Genomic DNA, 19512 nt, shown 5'->3' on the forward strand with positions numbered 1-19512 from the left:
CAGACTGGCCCTCAATAACGAGGTGACAGTAACATGTCTAAATCAACAAGGCTTGAGTTCACCTCACAATAATCACGTGATGTTAGCCATCTTCCGCCTGGCAAGGATGAGTAGATGGCATTTATCAGCAGTTCACCTTCAAGGGTTCCCCGATGTGACGGCGGATGCTCTATCCAGGCGAATGCTGATAGAGACAGAATGGTCCCTAGACGCAGACTCATTCTCCTTTATTTTTTATAAAAGTCCCAGAACTGCAGATCGACCTCTTCACAACGAGCGACAAGAAGAAACTACCTCGTTATGTAGCCCCTTACGAGAACCTTAAGCAAAAGCGATAGACATCATGTCTCTCGACTGGAACGGATGGAATCGAATTTACCTGTTTCCACCAACCAATCTACTGCTAAAAGTCCTCGACAAGCTAAGATCCTTCAGAGGAACAGCTCCTGTAGTGGCCCCCAAATGGCCCAAAAACAATTGGTTTCCTCTAGTTCTAGAATTGAAACTGTAGCTGTTTCCTCTGCCGCACCAAGTTTTATCCAAACTGGTGCAGAGGTCGACTGTTACATTTCACCCTCGAGAACTAACAACCTACATCGCATGATTTTTTCGCCCTAGCAGCGAACAAAAAGTTTGGGATCTCGAAGAATGAAGCCGACTTCATTGTAGAGTACAAGTAAAGTCCAACCAGGAGACAATGTGAATTGTATTGGAAGAAAGGGGTAACCCTTGTGAAAACAAGGGGACCAACAGAAATTTCAACAGGTTTCTGTCTCTCTTCTTTTACCTACTTGAACAAGGCCTGACTTCCACTACGATAATCGCGTGTAAGTCAGCCCTGACTAGACCTCTTCTATATGCCTTTGAGACGGACCTCATAAGCGAAACCTTCTTTAAGGTGCCAAAGCATGCACTAGACCCAAGCCGGCAACCCCTCCAAAGCCCATTACATGGTCGTTGGTCAAAGTCTTGCACTATGCTTCGAACCTAAACAATGAGGATTGTACTCTAAAGGAATTAACACAGAAAGTCAATTTTCTGTTTGCAGTAGCCTCAGGGGCTAGGGTTAGTGAAATATTGGCCCTATCAGGGATGTAGGCCATATTCAGTTCACAGAAGAGGGAGAACTGAACCTTTTCCCCGATCCTACTTTTCTCGCCAAAAACGAGCTGCCCACCAAAAGGTGGGGTCCTTGGAGAATCTTCCCACTGAAGGAAGATGTCTCTCTATGCCCAGTAGAGTGTCTTAGGTCTATCTTCGTAGAACTTCAGACTTCAAGGAAGGACAGCTCTTCCGAGGTGAAACCTCAGGATCAAAATCTATCCCTTAAATAATTGAGAGCAATGCTCACCTACTTATTCGGAGAGCGGATCCTGACAGCTCACACGCAGGTCATAATCCTAAGAAAATTGCTTCTTCACAGAACTTCTTCCAACACTATATGAAGCAAGTACATGAAGTAAAACATGTTGTAGTGGCGGCGGGTAGTATTGAAAAACCCGTCGTCTAAGCACTGCGATGAACAGTGAACTGCTTTGGGACTTACCAGTGCATCGGGTGCATGGGTACATTTACCCTCAAGTGCAAATCACAACGATGATGAACACTGTTCCATACAGGTGCATATCTGACCGATAACACCAGGGCCGAGTGAACGTTGCGTCACGGTGTTCATGCATTTCCTAAATCTGTACGAATCAGTCAGATTTGGTTTCACGTCTCCATTGAGTGGCATCACTTCGATGAAATTACATATTTTTTCGACAAGAGAAAATATGTAATTTCATCGAAGTGATGCCACTCAATGGAGACGTGAAACCAAATCTGACTGATTCGTACAGATTTAGGAAATGCATGAACACCGTGACGCAACGTTCACTCGGCCCCGGTGTTATCGGTCAGATATGCACCTATATGGAACAGTGTGGTAATCATCGTTGTGATTTGCACTCGAGGGTAAATGTACCCATGCACCCGATGCACTGTCAAGTCCCAAAGCAGTTCACTGTTCATCGCAGCGCTAGACGACGGGTGTTTTAACACTACCCGCAGCCACCACAACATGTTTTATTTCATGTACTTGCTTCATACAGTGTTGGAATAAGTTCCGTGAAGAAGCAATTTTCTTAGGATCATGACCTGTGGGTGAGCTGTCAGGATCTGCTCTGCGAATAAGTAGGTGAGCATTGCTCTCAGTTATTTTAGGGATAGATTTTGATCCTGAGGTTTTACCTCGGAAGAGCTGTCCTTCCTTGAAGTCTGAAGTTCTACAAAGATAGACCTCAAGACACTCTATTGGGCATAGAGAGACATCTTCCTTCAGTGGGCAGATTCTCCAAGACCCCACCTTTTGGTGGGCAGCTCGTTTTTGGCGAGAAAAGTATTAATGGCATTTTCATCTCTTACAGGATCTCTAATCAATAACTCCTGGAAGTGTTTCCCGCCAATTAAGGATCTCTATTTCACCCTTGAGGATTCTAGTGCAATCTTCATTTCTTAATGGAGCTAGTCATTGTGAGATGGAACCATACAGTGCTCTTGCAGTGCTGAAAGTCAGAATTTTTTTTGTAGCATTTTTTCAGACTTGCTTATCCGCCACTCATTTTCATTTCTTCTTGTGGATCTTTGAACATCATCTTTCAGTTGTCTATGCTTTTGTCTTTTAGTTTCTGAGGTGAGATTGTTCAGTTGATCAATCAGAGCCTTTCTTTTTACATCTGTTGGCTTTGTGTCTTCCTCATCATTTTCATCAAACCAGTCCTCTTGTTTTTTATCTTTCATCCCAATTGTTTCTGAGCAGCTGTCCCTCACTCTTGTTTTGGGACTCTCTCAGTGTCCTCTAATATCTGGGGATATTCATCTGAAAGATTATTGCTAAGGCCATTCTGATGTAATTGTTTTCCAGAGAAGTCATACAGACATTCGTTCGTAAATCTGGTTCTCTTCATCATTCGTCTCTTCCTGACAGTCTTTTCAAGACTTATTTTTGTCACTGAGTAAACAAGACGATGGTCAGTCCAGCAGTCTGTGAAAGGGGCAGCTCTTGTGATCATTACATCTTTACGGGGTCTTACAATGATATAATCTTGTAAGTCCCAGTGTTTGGACCTTGGATGTTTCCAGTTAGTCTTATATTTGTTCCTTTACATAAAGATAGTATTTGTGATGCATATGTTGAATTCTCAACACTTGGATAGGAGAAGGGTTGCATTTGTATTGATCTTACCTACTCCATGTCTACCGATTGTATTTCACCATAAATGAGAGTCTGTTAACTCTGGTGTTTAAGTCACCAAGGAGGAACACTTTGACGTGGCTAGGGACTAATGTAAGTATTCTATCAAGGTCAGCATAGAAAGACCTACAATATCTTCAGCATCAAGAGTTGGAGCATAAGCACTGATCATTGTGGCATATGGTATTAAGATTCCCCTAATGAAGCCAGTGATAAATGTTGGACATAAACAAAACACTTTTTCAAAATGACTAAGTAAGGTCATCATCATAATCTCCTATTGACACTAGAGGCTTCGGTAAGATTTCACCAGTCGTCTCTATCTTGAGCTTTTAATTCAATCCTTCTCCATTCATCATTTCCTATTTTGCACTTCATAGTCCTCAGCCATGGAGTTCTGGGTCTTCCAACTCTTCTAGTGCCTTGTGGAGCCCAGCTGAACATTTGGTGAACTAATCTCTCTTGGAGTGCAAAGAGCATGCCCAAACCATCTCCATCTACCCCTCATCATTATCTCATCCACATATGGAACTTGAATAATCTCTTATCGTTTTGTTTCTAATCAAGTCCTGCCATTCAACTCCCAATATCCTTCTGAGGGCTTTGTTCACAAATCTACTAAATCTATTGGAGATTGTATCATTGTCATACCGTGACTCATGTCAATATAGTAACTCCAATCTCACTAAACTGATATATAGTCTGGTTTTTATATGTAATTTCAGGCGATTTGATTTCCAAATTTTACCTAACGTAGCCATTGTCCAATTTGCTCTTTTTTTTTTTTTAATTTCACTAAACTAATTCTAAAGACCCTGTATTGCAGATCATAGTTCCTAAATACTTAAATGATTCTACCTCATCAATCCTTTCTCCTTCCAATGATATTCCATCTTCTATTGCATTCTCAATTCTCATCATCTATGTCTTTCTTCTATTCATCTTCAGCCCTACCACATTTGATATTTCATGCATTCTGGTAAGCAAGCATTGCAAATCTTGTGGTGTTCTGCTAACAAGGACAGCATCATCTGCATACTCTAGGTCTGTTCAATTCCTATCTCCAATCCAGTCCAATCCTTCTCCACCATCTCAGACTGTTCTATGCATTATAAAATCCATGAGGGGGATAAACAACATAGATTGTTGTACAATCTAAGTAATGTGTTAATATTAATTCTTATGATTCTTTGTAACTTATTACATAATGAATATTGAAAAATTAACAATGATATCAGTGGGAAATCAAAAATTTTTATACAAATTAAAATATTAAAATGTAATTCACCAATTTGTTACTAAGCAATAAAGTAAATGAAAATATGAAGAAATATTTGGTATGCAGTATCTATAAAATCATCTTCATTGTATCGTTTCTGGTGTAAAAATTATATTGTTACATAGCTCCTCATTCCCTTCCTATACTCACAGATCTGCATGTGGTAAATCATGTGCTAAGCATTTGCATGGGGGATTACTGACTAAGGATATTAGGAGCACAAAACAGACACTTGGCAGTGTGTGTCCATTAATTATGTCCCATTCATGACCAATGGGGGAAGGTAGTGTTTGTTTTGCCTCAATAACCTTAATCCACATCATGACCTGATAATTTACTAAAGTAAAGGTTCTACAGCACTTTGTGTGCAGTAGCCTCTCCCTTGGTATTTGTTTCTTTGAAAACATACATCATTGAAGTTCTGCTAGTTTATCTATACTTGACCGTTGTTTGTAGATTTGACAAAAAAAATTTCAAGTTCCTTTTGAACTCCATCAGAGATTTCTTCACTTGTTCCAAGTATCACCAATTCTTCCAAGGGTTATTTACCTGCCATATTAAATGCCTTCCCGTAAGAGTGTGGCCCTACTGACCAAGGCACCAGGTGTGTCACAGCCTGAAAGACCGTGAATTGCAGGTAATGTAGATGCTTTCAAAGGGCTCAATGATTAAAATATCAGCAATGGAAATTTCAGCCCAAAATTTGGCTTAAAGAATGACAGATGTTAGTTTTGGTCATCGTCTTACTGCAAGTACCAGAACACCAGTGTCTGGAGTGAAGATAGCTTGTTAGCACCTCTTTCTGTAGCATTAACTTCATGAAGAATAATTTTTGTATCAGCTTTTTGTGTACTTTTAAGAACTAGGTCACAATGGACAGAAGTTACTTCTTTACGCCATGCTACCACAAGGTTTACATGTTTCTCTTCTGCATGGTGGATGACTTTTTGAGAAATATAGGCTAATAATTCATCTTTAGTATGAGAGATTAGTTCACCAAACATTTATGTGGGCTCCACAAGGCACTAGAGGAGTTGGAAGACCAAAGCCTACATGGCTGAGGACAATGAAAAGGGAAATAGGAGGTTGGGGGAATGTAGAAGTATTGAATTAAAAGCTCAAGATAGACACAACTGGCGAAATCTAACTGAGGCCCTTTGCGTCAATAGGCGTTGGAGGTGATGATGATGAGAGTGAGATAGTAACTTTTTTCATAGTCACATTTGTGATGACAATGGTGTTCATAATTTTTAGTTGCACTGGTGCAATACCATGAAGTCTCTTTTCTTGTTCAATGCTGTTTGTGGATTTTCCACACAACTATTAAAGACTTTCTGGAAATCGTATCGGTCTCTCGCACATTTGGAATGACAAATTTCCTGGTAACATTTTTCTTCGTTCTTCATTGTGACAACTTTCCCTGACTGTAAAGCTTCCAAAAAAGAATCAATAAATTCTACCTGCCATTCTTGGCAAATCCTCAGCTATTTTTTGTTTTTCTAATTACATTGCCGACATTTCTGCTTAAGCACTCCTTGTGGTGTGCAAAATCAGGCATGACAGTCTCTTGGGTCAATACATCCATTTGATTTAAGTTTCTTTTCTGTATTAGTCCCCTGGTTCACAGCATCATCCACCTTTTTCCTACTGATGATGTAGAAACTATGTAATGGATGGTTTCTAGTTTTAGGTTAAAAAAGAAACAAGTCATACTCTGAAATTGTGAGTGAAATATGGATCAAGTTGTGGGTCTTTTGTTCAAACTCTGAGGCAATACTGCTGTCATTCTCTTCATTTAATTTATTTTCCTTTTTACTGTATTGGAGTTTTTCTAGCATTCCTTTGTAGGTACATTTTTTATTGCAAGAAAGTTGCCCTTTTACATTGCTCTTCGGTAAGTCTTCATTGGATTCGTCCTTCAGATATTGAGAAACATGCATTTAATTTTCACCACCACAGTCACTTCGAATCTTTATACTGCCAACAAGTTTTGCTGCACATTTTGAATTCTCAACCAAGGTTTCTTTTGTTTGAGACTGACATAGTAAACATGAATTAACATTAAGACTGATTGTTTTCTTTTCTGATGAGGGTACACTTGCATCATCCAAATGTTCCATTTCCCTTCTATCAGAATTTCCTTCATTCACAATTCATTTCTAGCACAAAACAAAATTGAAGCTTCATTAGAAGAGGAGTAATTATGTTGTTTGTTATTTAAAAGTGATATCATGATGTATATTGTTTGAATTTAAAAAAATCATGTGTAAATATTTTTAAAGTTTTTCAATTGAAAAACACTTCACTATACAAAAAAAATTTTTAAACCATTTTCTATGTACTGTATATGAAATTTTTAAAAAAATGATTTAGATAATTGAAATTGGACCAAAAATAAGAAACTTCAATTGAATTATTTTTGCTAAGTGGCCATTTTAATGACATCATTATTATATACAACAGAATCGAGTTTTCTTTTAACTCCAAACTTGGTATTTGTATGATAAACTGGTTTTCAATCATTTCGCTTCGTAGAAGTTTCTGAACATTCTAGGGCTCTTTCTGTATATAGTATTTTGACTAGGTTAAGTTCTTCTTTTTTTTTTTTATTGTGATTAAAGAAGAGAAAGGAAAGTACAGTTGTTATAAATCTTTGACAGGAGTTTGCCATCAACCCAAAATGAAGACTAGACAGAAGAACTCTATAATTCTAAAGACCCTGTATTGGAGATCATAGTTTCTAAATACTTAAATGATTCTACCCTATTAATCCTTTCTCCTTCCAGCGATATTTCATCTTCCTTTGCATACTCCATTCTCATCATCCCGTGGGACGTGGCTCTGGAGCAAGCTGAGCAGCAGGAGTTAAACTGGCAGCGGTCTCAGGAAAAGAATTCAGCATACATCTGACGCAAGGGCTGATGTTTTCCGGCATCATCAACAAACAGCTAGAAGGATGGACCTCAAGAAATCTGATTAGTCAATCTGATTAGTCATTACTCTCACTGTCCCCTTCTCCTTGGTGAGTATCCTTAATCACTCATGTTATAACAAAGCCTTATTTACAGGAGGCAAATCCCAAGTTCTTATTTCATTGTCGTTTGATGAGGGGCAATAGGGGACAAACAACAGTACAGGTGTTATAGGTATTTCAGAAGTGTTTGCCTTTGGTTAAAGTAATTTAACCAAATTGGGTAATATTATTCCTAATCATGTTGTTGAATCGGTAAAAGTTCAAACTTGCAGCAAATGTTTTTATGTTGAACAGGCTGATATGTCTCTTTATAGTTTATATATGAAATTTGTTTTAATGTTGTTATTGTTTTTAAAATATTTTATTTTAATTGTTCATTACTTCTCATATTGTTTATTAAAGTCCTTATTTCCTTTCCTCACTGGGCTATTCTTCCCTGTTGGAGCCCTTGGGCTTGTAGCATCTTGTTTTTCCAACTTGGGTTGTAGCTTAGCTAGTAATAAAGATAATAATAATAATAATAATAACAACAACCAGATAAAAGTGATAATGCTCTGATAGTTTAACATTTTCCTTTTCTATTCTATTACAGAATGGTGGGTAAGGGAGGAACAATAGTACAGCGTAAGTTAGAGGTCTCTGCTGTCGCAGCTAACAATAAGGACAGAGCTCAAGAAGTCCTATTTCTCATTACTGCCACTGACCCTGTATTGGTGAGTTCTCATTAATGTTTGCGTAATAACACAGCTGTTTTTGCACAAAGTCCTCAACCTACAAACTTAATAGGTTCCAAGAAACTTTGAGTCATATTTTGTTAGATTTGTGCCTAGGGTAAGCATCATCTAACTCGCAAGCCTACAATTTTCAGCTGAATAGGTCAACAAATAGTCCTGTTTTATATTGCAAATGTCGACTTGCATAATTTATTAAATTATATTTTTCAATATTAAACTTAGCCGGTGATCATATAAGCTGCAACTCTGTTGCTCGACAGAAAAAACCTACGGTCAAAATACGCCAGCGATCGCTATGCAGGTGGGGGTGTACATCAACAGCGCCATCTGTCGAGCAGGTACTTAGTACTCCAAGCAAACAAAGAACCAATTTTCTCTCTGTCAGGCTACCGGCAAGACCTACTAATACGCTGTTACTAACTGGATTTGTTTTCACAACTATTTGGTGAAGTACACTACAGTATTCTAGTTTTGAGCTTTCGCTATGCAGGGGTTTTATCTTCATCTCAAAACTTGAACTCGTTTTGGATAGATTTAATTATGGTGACAAAGAGAGTATGGACTCTCTTTCACTTTTAAATGGCCGATCCTTCCCTTAGACGGAAGTGTGTTTAGGCTTTTAGTAATTTTGCTTAACACGTTATAGATCTATATATTTTATATCTCTCCGCCTTTATTAGGCCTCTTCGATTAACTTTCCATTTATTATAAACATATAAATAAATTTTTATGTTTTGTTTATATGCGACCTTTCCTGATAGTAGGCGGTCCTAACTTGGAACCGAAGTTAATCAACGTTGAGCCCGTTATATCGTATTTAGCCTTTAAAGAATTTAAAACTTTTTAAATTTAATGTTTTATGAAAGAATTTCTTTGATAGTCTTCGTACTGTTTTCAAAGATGAACTAACGTTTAGTTTTTTAGACTACGCAGTTGTTGACGTTCAGGACGTTCAACATGCGCTCTATCGTTACGATAGAGAGAGAGTATATCACAGTTTCACTTTGCAGTAAGAGTAAATCGATTTTGACGTTTTGTTCATTCTTTCTTAGCTTAAATGTTTTAAATTCTAAATTAAAGGAACTTTTTATTTGGAAAACCTTTCAGTTTTTTCCTTTAGTCAAATAACATGTTTTTTTGACGATATATAATTGGGCTCTTCTCTTAGGTGCGAAATCAAGAGAGAAAGAGAGAGAGAGATAGAGACGGAGGGAGAGAGAGGAGAAAAAACGTTCCGTTCAAGCGGGTAACGTTTTTCTCGTGTTAGGCCTACTCTCTTCCCTAGTCGCTGTACGGGGAAGAAGGTAAAACGTTTCTAGGGTTTTATTCTTGTCCCCAGGCTATGTGCGGTGAGAGATTGTAAACGTAGTTTATTTGAACTAGTGTTTAGTCTCTTTCCCAGCCACTGAATTCTTTATCTTTATATATGTTTTCTGTTTTTTGCTAGTATTAATGAGCTGCATTATACGACTGTTTTCGCAATTACTACCTTTTAATGAAGGGTAGAATTGCGTGTTTCAGGTAGAAATCAGTAAAAGTTTCGATTTCAGTGAAATAAGTGCAAAACAGAAAATCGAAGTGATAAAGTGATATGCGCAAAGTGTTACAGTGTTGCGTCCGAGGGTTCGTCTGTTCGTGCCTGTCGTTCACCTAGTCTGGGACCTCTTGCAAGCTCCCAAGCCCAGGGGAGAAGTAATGTCGAACGACTTATGGGTTCGTCAGGCCTTGATCAACGAACAGACGTTTCCCTCCGTGGTTTCGGGCGTATCTACCCAAGATCGCCCCACCCACACAAAGACGAGAGAGCCCATTTATTTCTCGTCTGCGGAAGAGGTTTCTCGTAAGAAACCATGGACCAAGGTCTCGCAGCTTATTAAGCGCAAGTCGGTCCCTTCCGCGCAAGTCCAACGGCCCAGTTGTAGCCACTGGGTCAGTTCGGACTCGCTGCAGTCTTCCGACGACTGCTCACCTCCTAAGAGAGGCAAAGCGGTACCGCATCAGGCAGTCACACCGTCTGTTGCCGCACCTGCTCCTGTAGACCCTAAGTGGTCTTTGCTGCAGACCATGCAGTCTCAGTTAACGTCATTGATGCGGGACTTTCGTGCGGAGAAGGTTGACACTGCACCAACCTCTAGCCTACAACCAACACGGTTGTGCGTCCTGTGGACGCTGAGGCGACCTTCTGCCGCACTCCAGCTGAGAGAGTCCCGCCACCCATGCGTTCCAGTGTACCCTGCCAGCCGCATGTTGACGTTCAGTAACGCACGGAACCTTCCGTTGACGTTCGCGAGGTACAACAACAGTCTAAGTTGTTTTGTTTTGACGCGGTGCGTCAACCTCCGCATTCTAGAGTTGTTTTGACTGCTCAGTATAGACAGTCAAAGCAGTCTCGAGTGAACACTGTATGTCCTCACGCACCTGTTGTGGTTGACAGTTCAGTTGTTGACAGTTCACAGACTGTCAAGCAGTTACATGACGTTGCCTTCTGGTCTGCTACTAATGCACCAGTGCTGTATGTCCTCACACACTTGTTGTGGTTGACAGTTCAGTTGTTGACAGTTCACAGACTGTCAAGCAGTTACATGACGTTGCCTTCTGGTCTGCTACTAATGCACCAGTGAGAGACTCACTGAGCTAACCTAGCTTTTATCGGACAAGGTTCCTGTAGATGAGAAAGTGCTGTTCTCCCTCCTACTGATATTCCCTTGAGGACTCTGTCATTTGGAGAGGAGCCTTAAGCTGCTTAGCCTCCTATGGACTTTAATTAAATCATGATGATATTTTAAGGATCTTCGTCCGGATCTTGTAACTGCTGCTCCTCGTTCGCCTAAACGTCAGAACTTACACTAGGCCTAGCTACTTCGAAGCCGTTGTTTTTAAGCTAGTGCTCTCTCGCTCTCCTAGAGAGCGTTACGTTGGCTAGGCGACTGGTTTTTGCACCAGGAGGAGTTTTAGGGATACAGCCTTTGATTTCCCTTCTTTTAAACTGGCTTATAGAGCGAGAGTCTGATAGGACACGAGAGAAGTTCTCGGCTTGGGAGTTCATGCCTCTGCCCAGATAGACTTCTCAATTCTGGTAGACTCGCCCTGGCGCCTAGCCAGGAGACGCTCCAAGTTGTTTACGGGTCAACTTCTCAACTTTTGTCGAGCCTTTGAAGTTTTGCTGTACTATTATGTCACACATAACAAGGCTTTCAGGGATGGTAAATGGTTCCGCCTCAGTCGCTAACCCCGTCTGTTGCCACACCTGCTCCCGTAGACCCTAATGGGCTTTGCTGCAAGACATGCAGTCCAAGCTTGCGTCCTTGATAGAGGACTTAAATGCGGAGAAGAACCTTCTGGCCAACAACCTTCCAACCGGTTGGTTGTGCGCCCTGTTGACGCTGAGGTAACCTACTCGCGTCTGCCAGTTGAGGTGGTTCCTCCTTCTGGCCAACAACCTTCCAACCGGTCGGTTGTGCGCCCTGTTGACGCTGAGGTAACCTACTCGCGTCTGCCAGTTGAGGTGGTTCCTCCACCGATGCGACCCAGTGTGGGTTGCCAGTCGCACGTTGACGTTAAGCGACGCTCGGAGGTGGTTGTTGACGTTCAGGACATTCAACAACCAGCAGAGGTGACTTGTTGTGACGCAGTGCGTCAACCTCAGCAACTCGGTAGGGTGTTGACTGCACAACCCAGACAGTCTAGACAGTTTCGGGTTGACGCTGTACTTCCTCGCGCACCCATGGTTGTTGACAGTTCACAGACTGTGCAGCAGTGCCATGATATTGCGTCCGGCTCCGTCACGCATCCACCAGTGCGACCGGATTCAGCGAGTCAGACGTTGCCCACTCCGTTGCCGTTTCCTCATCAGTTTCGGATGAGGAACCCTCTGATGAGGACGTTGCTGAACAAGACGATCAGCCCCCAGCCCTGCTATCCATCCAGAAGATGCTGAAGAAGGAACGCTGCCCAGTCAGGCTGTGGATGAGTCTGGTAGGGACACTGTCATCCGTGGATCAATTTGTGTCACTAGGAAGACTACTCCTCCGTCCTCTTCTATACCATCTAGCTTTTCACTGGAAAAAGGACAAGACGCTAGAAGCGGTCTCGATCCCGGTTTCCGGAAAGATAAAGTCTTGTCTGACTTGGTGAAAGGACTATATCAACCTTAGAGAGGGTCTTCCCCTGACTGTTCAGACTCCCAACCATGTTCTCTTCTCGGACGCATCGGACGTAGGCTGGGGTGCGACATTAGACGGTAGGGAATGCTCGGGATTATGGAACTCGAGTCAAAGGACAATGCATTTCAACTGCAAGGAGCTACTGGCAGTACGTCTGACCTGGAAAAGCTTCAGGTCTCTCCTTCAAGGCAAAGTGGTGGAGGTGAACTCGGACAACACCACGGCTTTGGCGTACATCTCCAAGCAAGGAGGGACCTACTCTCTGACATTGTACGAGATCGCAAGGGACCTCCTCACCTGGTCAAAAGGTCTAGACATATCACTAGTAACGAGGTTCATCCAAGGCAACTTGAATGTCATGGCAGATTGTCTCATTCGGAAGGGACAAATAATTCCAACAGAATGGACCCTCCACAAGGATGTATGCAAGAGACTTTGGGCCACCTGGGGCCAGCCAACCATAGATCTCTTCGCAACCTCGATGACCAAGAGGCTCCCAATATTTTGCTCACCAATCCCGGACCCAGCAGCAGTTCATATAGATGCCTTTCTACTAGATTGGTCACATCTAGATCTATATGCATTCCCTCCGTTCAAGATTGTCAACAAGGTACTGCAGAAGTTCGCCTCTCACGAAGGGACAAGGTTGACGCTAGTTGCTTCCCTCTGGCCCGTGAGAGAATGGCTCACCGAGGTACTTCGATGGCTAGTAGACGTTCCCAGAACACTTCCCCTAAGGGTGGACCTTCTACGTCAGCCACGCGTAAAGAAGGTACACCAAGGCCTCCACGCTCTTCGTCTGACTGCCTTCAGACTATCGGAAGACTCTCGAGAGCTAGAGGCTTTTCGAAGGAGGCAGCCAGAGCGTTTGCTAGAGCAAGGAGAACATCCACCCTTAGAGTCTACCAATCGAAGTGGGAAATCTTCCGAAACTGGTGCAAGTCAGTATCCGTATCCTCGACCAGTACCTCTGTAACTCAAATAGCTGACTTTCTCTTATATCTGAGGAAAGAACGATCTCTTTCAGCTCCCACTATCAAGGGTTACAGAAGCATGTTGGCATCAGTCTTCCGTCACAGAGGCTTAGATCTTTCCAACAATAAAGATCTACAGGACCTCCTTAAGTCTTTTGAGACCACGAAGGAGCGTCGTTTGGTTACACCTGGTTGGAATTTAGACGTGGTACTAAGATTCCTTATGTCAGACAGGTTCGAACCGCTACAATCAGCCTCCCTGAAAGATCTCACCTTAAAGACTCTTTTCCTGATATGCTTAGCCACAGCTAAAAGAGTCAGTGAGATTCATGCCTTCAGCAAGAACATCGGATTCTCATCCGAAACGGCTACATGTTCTACAACTTGGTTTTCTAGCGAAACACGAGCTGCCTTCTCGGCCTTGACCAATATCGTTCGATATTCCAAACTTATCGTATGGTTGGAAATGAACTAGAAAGAGTCTTATGTCCTGTAAGAGCTCTTAAGTTCTATTTTAAAAACCTTTACGAGGCCCGTCTGAAGCTTTATGGTGTTCAGTTAAGAATCCATCTTTGCCTATGTCAAAGAATGCTTTATCCTATTTTATCAGACTGTTAATACGAGAAGCTCATTCCCATCTGAATGAGGAAGACCAAGCTTTGCTGAAGGTAAGGACACACGAAGTTAGAGCTGTCGCAACTTCCGTGGCCTTTAAACAAAATAGATCTCTGCAAAGTATAATCGACGCAACCTATTGGAAAAGCAAATCAGTGTTCGCGTCTTTTTATCTTAAGAATGTCCAGTCTCTTTACGAGAACTGCTACACTCTGGGACCATTCGTAGCAACGAGTGCAGTAGTGGGTGAGGGCTCAACCACTACAATTCCCTAATTCCATAACCTTTTTAATCTTTCTCTTGAAATGTTTTATTATTGTTTTTGGGTTGTCCGGAAGGCTAAGAAGCCTTTCGCATCCTACTTGATTTGGCGGGTGGTTAAAGTCATTTCTTGAGAAGCGCCTAGATTAGAGGTTTTGATGAGGTCCTGTTGTATGGGTTGCAACCCTTGATACTTCAGATCCTAGGGGTCGCTCAGCATCCTAAGAGGATCGCGAGGCTCCGTAAGGAAGACGTACTTAAAAAGGCAGAGTAATTGTTCAAGTCGACTTCCTTACCAGGTACTTATTTATTTTATGTTTGTTATTTTGAATAACTGCTAAAATGAAATACAAAATACTTAGCTCATAATAATGTAAACATGTAATGCTGGTCTCTACCCACCCCCCTGGGTGTGAATCAGCTTATATGATCACCGGCTAAGTTTAATATTGAAAAATTTTATTTTTATTAATAAAATAAATTTTTGAATATACTTACCCGGTGATCATATATTAAAGGACCCTCCCTTCCTCCCCAATAGAGACCCAGTGGACCGAGGAGAAAATTGGTTCTTTGTTTGCTTGGAGTACTAAGTACCTGCTCGACAGATGGCGCTGTTGATGTACACCCCCACCTGCATAGCGATCGCTGGCGTATTTTGACCGTAGGTTTTTTCTGTCGAGCAACAGAGTTGCAGCTTATATGATCACCGGGTAAGTATATTCAAAAATTTATTTTATTAATAAAAATAACATATTGTTTTATTACAGTATTTCTTTATGAGTTTTTGATACAATAACTGAAATTTATGATTTCAGTTGGATTTGTGTTTGTATCACTGAATTTTTTTAAGTTGAGAACCTCCTGTAAGTTAGGTTTTTTGAGTAGCAATTTTTTTATAATGTTTTCTTATCTGGAATATTTTTTTTTTTAAACTAAAGCTTGGTAATAATTAGAAGCGCTAGTAATTAAGCCTTTGTGCTTTCTAGAAATTGTTTAAACAATTCTTCTTTGCTCAAGTCGTTAACTACAGCACTGCAATTGTTCAGTGGCTACTTTCCTCTTGGTAAGGGTATAAGAGACTCTTTAACTATGGTAAGCAGCTCTTCTAGGAAGAGGACACCCCAAAATCAAACTATTGTTCTCTAGTCTTGAGTAGTGCTATAGCCTCTGTCCCATGGTCTTCAACTGTCTTGGATTAGAGTTGTCTTGCATGAGAGCGCACTTCTATCTCCTTTCTCTTCCTCTTTTTAAGTTTTTATAGTTTTTATATGAAAGATTTATTTTAATGTTACTGTACTTGAAATATTTCATTTAATTGTTAATTACTTATCTTGTAGTTTATTCATTTCATTATTTCCTTTCTGCACTGGGCTATTTTCCCTAATGAAATGCTTGGGCTTATAGCATCTTGCATATCCAACCATGGTTGTAGTCTAGCAAGTAATAATAATAATAATAATAATAATAATAATAATAATAATAATAATAATAATGATAGTATTGTTGATAATGATATTATTATTCTGGAGTGGAACATCAAGCAGTTTTAACTAAGGTAAAATAGGCTTTCTGAATTGACAATTGGGGTGATATTCTCGTCATTGTTTATATATTAAATTTCTTATTCTTGATCTAGACAATCTCTGTCACTGTCGTTCAGGTAGTCCTTTATGCATGTTGCATAAGATTTTTCATAATTCTGACCATCCTCTACATTTTGATCTTCATGGACAGTTCTATCCTGTTCGTAATACTAGGCATGCAGTTAATTCTAATAGTCAGGCCTTCTTTATAATGAGGTTCAATACTACACAGTACTCTAGAAGTTTTATTCTAGCTATGACCAAGTTGTGGAATGATCTTCCTAATTGGATAGTTGAATTGGTAGAACTTCAAAAGCAAAAACGTGCAACAAATGTTTTTATGTTGAACAGGCTGACATAAGTCTTTTTTATAGAAAATGTATGAAATATGTTTTAGTATTAATATTCTTGAAATATTTTATTTTAATTGAGCATTACTTCTTATATCGTTTATTTATTTCGTTATTTCCTGTCCTTACTGGGCTGTTTTTCCCTGATGGAGCTCTTGGGCTTATAGCATTTTGCTTTTCCAACTAGGGCTGTAGCTTAGCTAATAATAATAATAATAATAATAATAATAATAATAATAATAATAATAATAATAATAATAATAATAAGTTACTTTGTTTTGCATGATATCTGAGGAAACTTGATCAATCTGAGTTCAAACTTTGCCTCTACTGTAATGCATAATATGCCAGTGGTGGACAAACGTCTTGATGTTAGTCATCTCTGTTACAATATCACCTCTAAGTTCAACAGAGGAGACATGAAAGGGAATCTTACAGTGTATGATGTACAGTATTGCTATTGGTATTTGAAGTTTCAAATGCCTCTGGCTCTTGTAAGCAGTCAGTGTGCTTATCACTTGTAGGTTAATTGGGTATGATTTTATTTGGATAGTAGTCTGAAATTGAGAGTACAGTATTAATTTTCTTATAACTACCACGATTTTATTTCTGTCAGCTATCATCATCATTTTTACCATATCAATTAATTCTGTACTGATGATTGCGATTAAAGCTTTTTTTCCCTTTGCCTCTTTGCTAGTTACCCTTTCATTTGAAGATAATCTATTGCTGTCTTTGAAATGAATTATCTATTGCTTGAGGGTACACTCGGGCACACTATTCTATCTTATTTCTCTTCCTATTGATTTTTTTAAGTTTTTATAGTTTATATATGAAAGATCTATTTTAATGTTGTTAATGTTCATAAGATATATTATTTAATTGTTCATTACTTCTCGTAGTTTATTAATTTCATTGTTTCCTTTCCTCACAGGGCTATTTTTTCCTGTTGGAGCCCTTATGGGGCTTATCGCATCCTGCTTATCTTATTAGGATTGTAGCTGCCATTATAGTACAATCCAGAACTTTTTATAGATTTGTTTACTAGGTTTCAATCAATCAATTTTGAGTGCTCTTGTTTATAGAGAATTTTGATTTTGTAGTACAGGTATAGGAACAGATGGTATTGTCAAAGTGATAGCATATTTTAAGAACTTGGCATGAAACCATAAGAAAATATTTGGGAATATGGTTAGATTGCAAGGCAAGTTTGTGATTTGATTTTAATGAATGATTTGGGATTTACCTGATATCAGTTATTAATAATTAAAGAAATTCAAATATTTGAATTATAAACTAATTTTACATGAAAAAGTTAAACCTTCAAATTACTAAGTGAGATTAATCTTCAGTCATTTCTACAATGAAAGATTTCATTGATTATTTTTACTACAGGACTAATGTTGAAATTTCTATTTCAGGTAGAAGTAGTCTGGTTAAAGAAACTATTACTGCATTCCTGATTTTATTTCCCTTCTGAAATAACCAAGAACAGTATTCATCAAGTTGACAAGATCCTCAGTGCTAGCAAGATTTATACATTTGGCAGCTTGTAAACGTACATTTGCCAAAATCGAAGAGCGGAGTATTGGGAAATGTGAATATATTTTACATTCAAATCAATGAAGTAGAATTTTTTTTTTAAACTATTGTCAAATATGTTTTAGAGGTAGACCTACCAAAGTGTTTTGTAAGAAAAATTGTTCCTCAAAAGGTATTCAATAAACTTAATAAAAATTTAATTTAAATGATATCCTGCATTTAATTCAATGTGATGGCTTATATCTATAAATTTTGTTTTAAGTGAATAGAAATTTTACTCATTGTGCACTGCACCTACTTGCCAATTTCATATCAATTTTGTATTATTTGTATGAACTTCCCCTGATGTTCATATTTGCTTCTTTCATTTCTATGAACTTCCCCTGATGTTCATATTTGCTTCTCTCATTTCTATGAAGTTTCCCTGATGTTCATATTTGCTTCTCTCATTTCTATGAACTTCCCCTGATGTTCATATTTGCTTCTCTCATTTCTATGAAGTTTCCCTGATGTTCATATTTGCTTCTCTCATTTCTATGAACTTCCCCTGATGTTCATATTTGCTTCTCTCATTTCTATGAAGTTTCCCTGATGTTCATATTTGCTTCTCTCATTTCTATGCAGTTTCCCTGATGTTCATATTTGCTTCTCTCATTTCTATGAAGTTTCCCTGATGTTCATATTTGCTTCTCTCATTTCTATGAAGTTCCCCTGATGTTCATATTTGCTTCTCTCATTTCTATGAAGTTCCCCTGATGTTCATATTTGCTTCTCTCATTTCTATGAAGTTCCCCTGATGTTCATATTTGCTTCTCTCATTTCTATGAACTTCCCCAGATGTTCATATTTGCTTCTCTCATTTCTATTAACTTCCCCTGATGTTCATATTTGTTTTTCTTAATGCATGCTTGCTTTTATAGATATTAACCCAAAAGCTGAAAAATTTCTAGTTTTCTTAACGTTGAATGGGCTTATATCTCTGATATGGTATAGAGACAAATAGGCAGCTTAGGGCAATAACTGCAGTGTGGGTTGGCACAGTCATCTCTAACTATGTCGAGCTAAAAGAAAATTAACGTAGTCTCCAATTCAGGGTGCAGATATCTATGGTTATCTTAGGATATGTCCCTGATTATACACAATATCTTCGGATAGTCGTTCCGGGGGTTAAAACCCCGTGATACCTGACGGTAATTCTCTTATAATATCAATCGCAGAAATATTATACAGTAGGAAGCTGCTGGAGGGAACTCCCATCAGGGCGACATGACTTGAGCCCCCCCAAAAATTAACATAGTGTCCAGATGGTTTATTTTTGTATTATTAACATTTGCCACAAATACAGGAAATGCAGTCCAGCCAAAGCTCATGATGGTTTTGTTGGTCATTTGATATTGTTTACTCTAACGCAGGGTAGAAAAGATGTTTAAAAGACTCAATTTTGCTCTTCGAAGGGTTGAAGATGAGATAAAAGAGTACAGTGGAATTTTTTTTTTTTTTTACTATGCCAAAGGGTCAGGACCAAATCAAATAGAATGAAAGTCCCGTACCAACTCATTATATTGTGGCAGTTATAGATGAATTAAAGAAAATATTTCCCAATTTTTATCTAGATGTAACTGAATGGCATATCTTGGAATTTTTGTGATGTGGTGTTCTTATGTTAGATAAATATATATACATTTGGTGTGATGCACCAGATTGTTCTTTACTGTATTGAGTTTTATTAAGATTTTTATTTATTTGTATTACTGTAATCCTTTATTAATTTGGTCTGACTGCCCTGATGCTGAGCATGA

General features: G+C 39.2%; 1 protein-coding gene and 1 long non-coding RNA gene across 2 annotated transcripts in view; one reads left to right on the plus strand and one right to left on the minus strand.

Annotated features, from left to right (window-relative positions):
* The window catches only part of LOC137633661 (flagellar attachment zone protein 1-like), a 31768-nt gene extending 28987 nt beyond the window's left edge, over nucleotides 1-2781 (minus strand). The window contains exon 1 of the mRNA XM_068366188.1: nucleotides 2589-2781. Coding sequence (XP_068222289.1) covers nucleotides 2589-2781 — 193 coding nt within the window. The remainder of the gene's footprint in view (nucleotides 1-2588) is intronic.
* Nucleotides 2782-7479: 4698 nt separating this feature from the next.
* LOC137641593 (uncharacterized) lies at nucleotides 7480-17745 on the plus strand. The gene is made up of 3 exons (XR_011044554.1): nucleotides 7480-7536; nucleotides 8081-8201; nucleotides 17593-17745. It is a non-coding gene; the product is annotated as an uncharacterized lncRNA (long non-coding RNA).
* Nucleotides 17746-19512: the final 1767 nt, after the last annotated feature.

This window comes from Palaemon carinicauda, chromosome 1 (assembly GCF_036898095.1).
Source record: "Palaemon carinicauda isolate YSFRI2023 chromosome 1, ASM3689809v2, whole genome shotgun sequence".
NCBI classification, from domain to species: domain Eukaryota; kingdom Metazoa; phylum Arthropoda; class Malacostraca; order Decapoda; family Palaemonidae; genus Palaemon; species Palaemon carinicauda.